At 39.9% G+C, this 9,924-nt stretch overlaps 1 protein-coding gene across 1 annotated transcript in view; it reads left to right on the plus strand.

Moving 5' to 3' along the window:
- Positions 1–9,924, plus strand: part of LOC106518702 (mitochondrial import inner membrane translocase subunit TIM16) — a 118,004-nt gene that overhangs the window by 6,183 nt on the left and 101,897 nt on the right. Inside the window, exons 6-7 of the mRNA XM_014010088.1 lie at positions 1,162–1,238; positions 5,989–6,039. Of these exons, the coding sequence (XP_013865542.1) occupies positions 1,162–1,238; positions 5,989–6,039 (128 nt within the window). The remainder of the gene's footprint in view (positions 1–1,161; positions 1,239–5,988; positions 6,040–9,924) is intronic.

A 9,924-nucleotide genomic window follows, 5' to 3' on the forward strand; every position in this document is an offset into this window, starting at 1 on the left:
CCTCCTCACCTGTCACAAACACCGTGCACCTCCTTCAGCACCATCCCATGACAGCTGGCCTGGCTGCTGCTGCTCACTGCTGATTCAGCCTCTCATCAGCTGCACCCCCCCCCCCCCCCCCCCCCCCAACATTGTTTCATTGCTTAAATTTTTTTTAAGTTTTACAGAAAAAAAAATCAAAGCATAAAGTTGGTCACCAAGAAAGGGCGTGTTGGGTTCTTCTTGTCTTTTATTTTCACATTTCTAACAAGAGCACTCTTGTTTTTTTAATTTATTGTGGCGTCACAGAGAAACTGAACTCTTCACAAGCTGTGTTCACTTATTAAGTTTTTATTTTTTTAATATATCATGCTTACAATTTCAATATGTCCAAGCTGGAACTTGTTTTAAAGGGGACATATCATGTAAAATCCACTTTTTTAGTCATTAAATGAATTCTGTTGTGTACTTGGAGGCTGTAGGAGTGCAGAAAAGCTGAATTTAGTCTCTCCTGGTGCTGCGTAGATATCTTTATATTCTGTTTGATTCATACTTTTCAACCTGTTCCGTTTTCGATGTTTTCTGAATTATTATGTCAAAAATTATTTGCATTGGAACAGCCACATAAGGTCTGGACTTACCAACTACAATCATGTCATCTTTATTCTCCTCTGGCTCTGGGTCGGAGTGTGAAGCTCTTTGTTTGATTTTAAAGAGACAGCCTCAAATCGAGTTTTTCTGAGACCCGCCTCAGAAAAGGGGTGAATGAGGGGCTTGTGGAGTTACAATAAGGAGGAATTCAAACCAAAGCATTGCAGTTCCACTTTATATAGACCCCAACTGAATGATTTGAATGTGAAAAAGTAGGATTTAAAAGCATGATATGGATCCTTTAAAATCTAAATTACACATACGTTCACTGTTGTGTTTTCTCTGTCCTTTATGCTTGATTTATGGCTTCATCTGTCCTCATTTTCCTGTTGTAACCTCTTAAAAATGGTTGTGTTTTTAGTCCTGTTTATGTGCCGTCACTATTTATTTACTATGTTTGTCATCATGCTTTATTTGAGAATGTTTTCAACTGATTTCTGCATTTTTTTGTGCCTTTCTAACTTGAATATTGTTGTTGTTTTGTTTGTTTGATCCTTTGAAATGGTCACTAAAATGATCATCTGTCTGCAGCTTTGGAGCAGCATAGCGATCTGCTCCAGAGTTTGAGCTGGAAACAGGATGGATCCCTGCTTGCATCCTCCTGCAAGGTGAGACCAGCTCACATTGTTAGTGTTTGAAATCTGATGTGATTTCTGCAGCTGCTTCTTATGACCACTAGGTGTCGCCACTACTTTACTTTGAGCCCTTAAGAATATTTAAACAAAATAACAGCAAGGTGATGCTCGTAAAAAAATAATACTAATAAAAAAAGGGTGGGAATCTCATTAAGCTGAGGATTTGGAATAAGTGAGCAATCATTTCAAAAGGAATAAAAGAACAAACTTGGATAGTACTCCCATGTAAAATATCTAATTACCTGTTTGTTTTTTAATTGAATCATATTGCCAGGGATTTTATTAGAGGCCCTAGAGGGGTTTTCCTCATCAGATTGGAAACATTACTTGCTGGGTAATTTGGGAAGTATTAATGGAAACTGGCTCCGTGTGAAGGTTTGATATTTTGCAACCTTTAATTTTTCTCATCTCTGTGGCCTTTGAATTCCTCCTTCCCAGCGTGCATCCCTTTACGGCCCCCCTGATCCCACATATTTTTGGTTGCAAAGCATTTATTGCTCTGGAGGAAAAGTGCATCTTTATGGCAACGATTTTTCCATGAAGTTGTTACGTATCGAAGGTGTCTAAATAAGAAGAGGGGGGAGTTGTTTGGACAGGAGTTTAAGGGAAATTTACGAGTTGTTTTGTAGGAACAACCAGAGACTTTTTTTAAAAATCAGCGGAGGTTAATATAACTTTTTTTACTGCCTGCTGCCAAAAGGAGAATGCGGACAATTATGTTTTAGCTCTTGTGTGTGTGTGGGTGTGTGTGCCTGTTACCAAAATATCTCATGAACCTCTGTTTGAATGAAACTTGCAGGAACTCTTAGAGTCAACTCAATTCAACCAACTGACCTTAAAAAAAACACTGAAACTGCTTTAATTTTACACGTACCGTCCTAAAATATCGTAGCTGTCCCTAGTCTTTTCTTTAGACAAGGCATGATGAGCAACTCAAGCCAACAACTAAATAACCTTTGACACAAAACTGTTCCACATTCACCTACCTAATAGGTATGATTGTTGGTTCAGTCCCCCTTGTTTGTCTCTGTCTGACAAGCAACAAATTATTCCAGCCATCTCAGGCTTCTCCCAAATCATGACATCCTTGACAGGATAATGGTCCTAATCAGAGCTACCGACCCTACCATCAGCTTCAACGCAGCCTGAAAGAACAAGACACCTGAGAAGAAAAGTGTGTGTTTGGTTGGGGGGGTCTGGCCTTCGAGGTTTCAGCCCAGTTGGTATCTGGTGTCATTTAACCAAAAGGGCCGCCTTCACTTTTTCCAATCCAAGTTATTAAAGCAAATAGAGCCTGCCAACATGTGGGTCCAATCCCCGGCTCCTCTGTAGGGTAAACATTTGGGCGCAGGGCTTGGCTGGGGGAAGATGAAGGGGGGACCACCTCCCGAAAGAGCAGTAGTCATGACAGGCCTCATTTGGGCCTAGAACAAAGTATATTTATGACACACGTGGAAAGAAAAAAAAAGGGGGCATTCTATTAAGAGGAGCAAAATCCACAGAGAGAGGGAGCAGGGATGACGGGGAGCTTTAGTTTCTGTTAGTTATGAACAGGAGCAGTGCTTTCTTCAGACTGTAGGTGTTGTGTTTGAGGTCATCTTTGTACAACTCCATTTCTGAAAAAGCTGGGACGTGGTGGAAAATGTAAATAAAAGCAGAATGCATTGATTTGCAAATCTTATAAACCCATATTTTATTTACAATAGATCAGAATAAACATACTGAAGGATGAAACAAAACGAAAAAAAAAACTTAAATACTTAAAAAAGGGATGACAGCAACATTTCTCAGTAAAGGTGGAAAAGGGCCAACAGAAGGTTGTAAAAGGAAGTAACACAAAGAGAGCCCACCTGGCCTACAGATCAAAAGCCTGCTTCTCTGATGGTATGGAGGTGCATTGGTGCTTTTTGCATGGGCAGCTTGTAAAGTATATACAGAAAAGTGATTTGATTCTGCAAAACATCCAGCAAAAAAGACCAAAACTGTTGAACAGCTTGGACATCGGACAAGAATGGAACAGCATTCCCCTCCAAAAACTCCAGCAACTGGTCTCCTCAGTTCCTAGACATTTACAGACTGTTCTTAAATAAAGAGAGCATAATTCACAGTGGGATACATGGCCCTGTCCTAACGTATGTGAGATGGATTGCTGCCAGCAAAATCAAAAAGACTTTCTTATTAATTATTATTTAAAAGCTAAAATTTCTTAAATTTAACAGTTTATATCTTAACTATGTTCCCGTCTGAATAAAATATGGATTTATGAGATCTGAACATCATTACAACCTGTTCTTTATTCACATTTTACACAACATTCCAACATTTTCTGAACTTTGGGTTTACAAACATCCAGCGCTCTCCGCCGTGTGACAAATCCTCGGTGAAGATGCTGCGGACTCGAGCTGCCCTGCGCGTCGGGCTCTGACCTCAGTAACCACGGGTGACTGGGAACAGCAGCCCGGCAGCGCCACGTGTTTGATGAGTGCAGCGAGCGAAGGGTCCCAGCGCCTGTGTGTGTGTTTGCGTACATCGTGTGAAAGTTGTACGCAGCAGACGTGCGGTGAAAACTCATTAACAGCAGCTTGAGAATGAGGCTCCACCTCTTTGATTAAACAGCTGCTGGCTGAAGCGCACACACATACACACATACACACACACACTTAGAAATACAAATGCACAAATCTAAACGCACCTATCCAGGGCCTCCCATCTGTGCATTTATGAGTGTTGTGTCTTTCTTATATGTGTTGTTGTTATCAGATGAAGGAAGATTATTTGTTTGGGTGAGTCTGTGCACACATGCGGTCACTTGGTGGACACATCTGTACGTGAATAGCCCCTCATTTGTGTGTTTGCACAGCCAGATAGTTTCCTCCCTCTTGTGTTGTTTGCACTGTAATCCTAGCACTCTGGATCAAAGGCATCACTTTTTGGATTCTGGATGATGTTTCGTTTCTTTGTGAAAGTTGCGCAGATGGAAAAATGAGATGTCTCTTGGGATGAAAAAAAGAAGTCCACTTGCTGTTGATTCAGTTCGCTAAGATTACCAGGTGATGATTGAATCTACACCAACACTTTGAAAAACGTGTCTCTGCTTTAATGAGGATAATCAGTGTTTCTGTAATTATTTTATGATAGGATATCATATTTAATGATAATAAGACATGTAGTTATGAATTAATTTTTTTTCGTAATTATTTTGATTATATTTTTTTCACTTTTTGAAGCAAAACTGGCACAAATAGGCTTTGTCTTCTTGGCATGAGCTATATGAGAACAGTCTAGCTTGTACTTTTAATTGTAGTTCCCTCAGCATTTTACAACATTTTTAAGGATTGTGAAAAATATTTTGTCAAAAAAAGAATTAAAAAAGGTTATATGAACATTCATACATAATAAAAAAATACAGTAGTTTTCAGTACTTCCAGTTGGATGCCTTTCGAAATAAGATGAGACGAAATGAGAAGTCAGTAGACTTTAGGGTTTTAGCCTTTTTTGTAGTGCAACAGGTGGACTCTTGCCCAAAGGTCACACGGAGGAGATGTGTTTGTGTGTTATTCCTGCAGACCTCTGTGAGCCTTGGGTTTAGTATAAGGTCACAAAGGCCTGATGAAGATGTAGCTGTGGGGCATCGTGTTCGTGGGTGGGCTGCGCTCACTAAGCCAAATAAAAGAGCACTTTATTTTAAACCTCGTGTTTGCTATGCATGTAAAAAAAAAACAAATAGATGTCTTTAGTGATTGTTTAGAGGATCAGAATGAAGACAGGCTTAGATCAGTCTGTGTTTGAAGATTATAGAATAAACTGCTTCTATCAGTGTCAGACGTGATGTTTGAAAAAATATTCCTCTCAGATAAATGTTGTCAAGATTCTAGTTTTTTTCTGCTTCACCTTGTCAGGTTCAACCTTCTGATTCCCTCTGACATGAATGTGTTAAATGTGCATATGGTTTAGTCTAAGTGCTTATAATTATTACCTGCTATCAGCTCCATATGTCAGACATGGGCTGTGATCTCAGTCACACAGCAGTATTGAGTGACACGGCTGCAGACACCATCGTCCCCCACAGCCTGATCCCATTAGGCGCCGTTTCCTTCCAATCACACGGGAGCCTCTCTGATTGGCTGCTTTGATTGATGCCAAATGTGTTTTGGTGGTCCAGGGTCAAGGCGAGCGAGGCCGCGAAGAGGTCACTCGATGTCATTTGCTAAAAACAAATCAGCGCAATTTTGCAGATAAATGAGGAACTTTTGCTGTTTTCTTCTCTGAAATATACGAACGTGGAGGGACTTGGCTTTAATGTTTCAGCTGTCTGTTTAGTTCCTGTGAAAATACCTCCGCTAACTGAAAAGCCTGTGATTCCTTGCACTTTTATTTTGAAGGAACTTGAAGACCCCACAGTCGCCCATGCTCACTGACCCCCTTTGTGTGTTAAACCTCTTATTCCTCAGCTGCTCTCAGACGTTCTCGCTACTTAAGTTCAGTTGCTGTTTATAAAAATGTACTGAAAATGAAACTGATCATAAAACAGTCCTCAGTCAGAACAAAGGCGCTGAAATACTGAGCTAAAAATTGCTGTGGTAGTAACAAGAGTCACTCCCTACATATGAAACGACTAAAAACAGATCATTTGTAATAACAAAAGCATAATTTCACTTTTGCATCATGATTGAATCAATGCTTTCCTCGTGTTTAAAGTTTGTTTTTCTGTCTGTTTGACTAGGATAAGATGCTGCGAGTGTTTGATCCCAGAGCACAGCTGACACCTGTTCAGGTAAGTCTTTTCCACCCATCATTTTCTCGATTGACCCATGACCTGAAAAAGTTACGCACCAGTACTCATAACTATGGTGTCCTATTAAATTATGTTTTTTGTGTTTTTACAGTAAAAGATGGTTCTTTTATTTCTTAATTCCATAAAAAGTACAAATATGGGTAAAATGAGCTCTGATTTTTGACCTCCTTCTGATTATTCACTCTGAGCACAGGTTATTTATCCATGCTGCATTTAGTAAACATGTTGACAGTATCCTTGGGAGCTCACCACTGACCATCCAGTGACTCATCCTGCATTGATTTATGAATGTGCAGCTCATGGTACAGTCCCTGTTTCTCACGGTACCCATCGCAATCCAATATAATGTGAGCTACTCCTTTTTTTTTTTGCCTTAATGTAAATTTCTCAGCAGTGGCCACCAAGCGTGAGCCAATAGGACACCGTCTCAACTGGCAGCAATAAGGTTGGGCATTTGAGTGTTGAAAAAATAAGAAGAAGGGGTGTGCTTAGTGCCATGAGAGTCTGCTCGCCATCGAGCAAATATTCTCACACATTTCAGAGGTGGACCTCCCAGTGTGTTTTAATTACAGCGATGCTCAGCCTGCCTCGTGGGCTCCCTGGTTTGTAAATATGAAGAATCCTAGAAAAACACTACATGCCACAGCATATTGAAAATCACATCACTGAAACGCCTGGAAGGTACTTTAGCTTGTATGGCAGCGATTGTGTGTTCACGCAGTGTGTACATGTGTCAACTCCTTTATCTGTTTACAGTACATTCTCAACCATGCATATTTTATTTGTTTTGGAAACGTTGGGAAATTGTCCTAAAGGCGTGCTGACTTTTCTGTTTTCTGATCATCGCCAAAGCTGTTGAAGTCCCTTTACCACACTTCATTCTCTGTCTAACATGAACTGGGGTAATTCAAATTAAGTTCACCTGAAGAGGCATGAAAATCACTTTGCTGCTGTCAAAGGTTGAATCAGATGGATATGTCTATGTTCAGCAGCGATTTATATGGGGCGCCCTGTAGGACGTAAACTATCTTTTCTCTCTCACACACTTCTATAGACTCTGTCACACACTCACAAGACTATATTTGCTCATACATACTATTAAAATATCACACACGCATACAAATAAAAGCATGCACACAATACAACAGTTGCACACACATACTATTAAAATGTCACACATGCACACTGTTAAAAACATGCACACACACACAACACAGCAGTTGCACACACATACTATTAAGATATCACACATGCACACTATTAAAAGCATGCACACACACACAAAACACAACAGTTGCACACACATACTATTAAGATATCACACATGCACACTATTAAAAACATGCACACCCAACACTAAACCACCTGACACAGATTGAATGAGAGATAATACATGTGTGTGTGTGTTAATAATACTAGTGTGAATGAGAGATAATANATATCTTAATAGTATGTGTGTGCAACTGCTGTGTTGTGTGTGTGTGCATGTTTTTAACAGTGTGCATGTGTGACATTTTAATAGTATGTGTGTGCAACTGTTGTATTGTGTGCATGCTTTTATTTGTATGCGTGTGTGATATTTTAATAGTATGTATGAGCAAATATAGTCTTGTGAGTGTGTGACAGAGTCTATAGAAGTGTGTGAGAGAGAAAAGATAGTTTACGTCCTACAGGGCGCCCCATAGATTTAAGTGGTTACTGATGGCAGGGAAAGGTGTTTGAGCTTCAACAGCAGCTTAATAAAAGTTTAATAAAAGTTTTTGATCCTGCGAGACAGAATATGTTCAACTTTTCAACTGGACTGCATCAATATAAACAGTTATTGTCATGCGTTGTGGTGGTTATTGGACCCAAAGTGCAGACAAATACCTCTTGACACAGTCGAGGCAGCAAACTACAAAAACAGAGCTCGTAGGTTCTGACACATGAAGTGTACGATGCAGAATCGACTAACAGAGAATATAAAGACAAACTAATAAACCCAAAAACCCAACACCTGTGCAGAGACTACTAGGATCAGGTGAAGGTGGGCGTGGCAGAACTAAATTGAACTGAACTGAATCAGAAATAGTAAAACAGAACCAAAATACAGAGTGAATAAAAAAAAATGAAACACTGATCTTAAAAAGAAATCCTAAACAGAAAACACAGATCGCTATATGCTGCTTACTCTCTAACAGATTTAAAAGAACATCCCTGTGCATAATTTCGTAAACTATAAGAATAGATTGCAGATTTGTAAATGTCATGTTTTTATTTGTACTCATGGTGCTTGAAGAGTTTTGTAAAAAGAAAAAAAATACTTTACTTTCATGTTTGCTCAAAATCTTTTAAAATATGCTTTTTCTTGTGTTTCCCCCATTTCTAAGTCGTCTGTGTCAGTTGTGACAAAGGTTGATTTAACTGGATCACCCGAACAGACAGACCCTTGATCCAAGTTAACCAGTTTTTGGCTGCCTTTATGTTCCCCTGTCCTCTTCTTTCCAACGTCTCTGATTAATCTCTTTGCTCTCGTTGCCACAATGAGGATTAAACTGAGCAGATGTGAGTCAGCACACTGCCCTCCTCTCCACACAGCACATGACTTATGACCACAAATCATAAAAAGTGAAGCCGCAGATCAAAGTTATTAAAGGTTTGCTTTGGCCACTGGGTTTGTGTTCTCGTCTCTTAGTATCTCTGAAACACACAAAGTCCTGCAATGAGAGGCTTTGGTTTGGAGGCCTCCGAGAGCAGATTGGGAATACCTCACCATGACAGCTTTCAGATGTGCGACGGAGGATCAGAGACCAGCAGAAACTCCTATAAGCATCCCATCTGTTGACGAGTGGCTGACAGGGAGCGGGTGATGAATCCAAACACGCTTAAAAGAATAGTTCAGCCCAAAAAGTTGTTCAGTACAATAAAACGCAACGTAAGACAGCTCTTCTCAAGTGGTTACAAGTCGATTTAGCAAAGTTTTTATCGCGCATGATTTGAAGAACATTCAAAGCCATTTCTGTGCTTTGCTTTTCGATCTGTTTGTTGTTAAAGATCGTACGTAATGACAGGGAAAGGTCAACGTGGCCACAAAGAAAATTGAGAGTGGCAGAGAAATGGCCTAACCTTTTGAATTTGCAATCACACTGGGAAGTTTGTTTGGCTTCTTGCAAGAGCTGCAGTTATTTATTCTCATCACAAGAAGCCACAACTCATCTCTGATAATATTTCTGAGGGAAAATACATTTAGAAAGCTGGAGTTCATTAGATCGAGGCAGAGATTCCTCTTTTTGGGGTTTGAATTCCCATACAGGATAAATATAATTTGTACAAAATAAAAAAAGGTATGTTTTATGATTGTAAACCCTAAAAAACCTCTTTAAGAAGTAAGTTTAGTGTGTCACATCTGGTCAAGCAGCAAACCACCAGTGAGTGTGTCCACTGTCCTGGTTCCACCCGAGGCAGCAGATTTGAGTGGAGTCAGCTCATCCCTGCTGCCAGCTCCCAACTGGGTTCCCCACTAGTCAGGTGGGGGTAAATATAGGCCCTAATTGCAGTCCTATTCCTGCTGTATTTATGGGAAATAAGACTGCACGGGGAAATTAAAGTCTCGGAAAGACAGAAAAAGCAGTAAATACTGCATCTGTAATCAAGGCAAGTGTTTTATTTACATAGTTGGCACACAAGAAGAGAGATTGTCTGTAGATGTGGCGTCCCTTCTCTTTCACCACCACTGATGGCAGGTTGAAGTAAAAATTGCAGTTTAGTTTTGTGTTTAGGTATTCTGTTTTTTCTGAATGTCTTTTTTCCCCATCGTTTACTTCATCCCGGCTCAGGCAAAATCAGTTAAAAAGGAAACTTACCGTATTTATTCAAGTATAATAC

The sequence above is a fragment of the Austrofundulus limnaeus genome, unplaced genomic scaffold (assembly GCF_001266775.1).
Source record: "Austrofundulus limnaeus strain Quisiro unplaced genomic scaffold, Austrofundulus_limnaeus-1.0 Scaffold65, whole genome shotgun sequence".
NCBI lineage: Eukaryota > Metazoa > Chordata > Actinopteri > Cyprinodontiformes > Rivulidae > Austrofundulus > Austrofundulus limnaeus.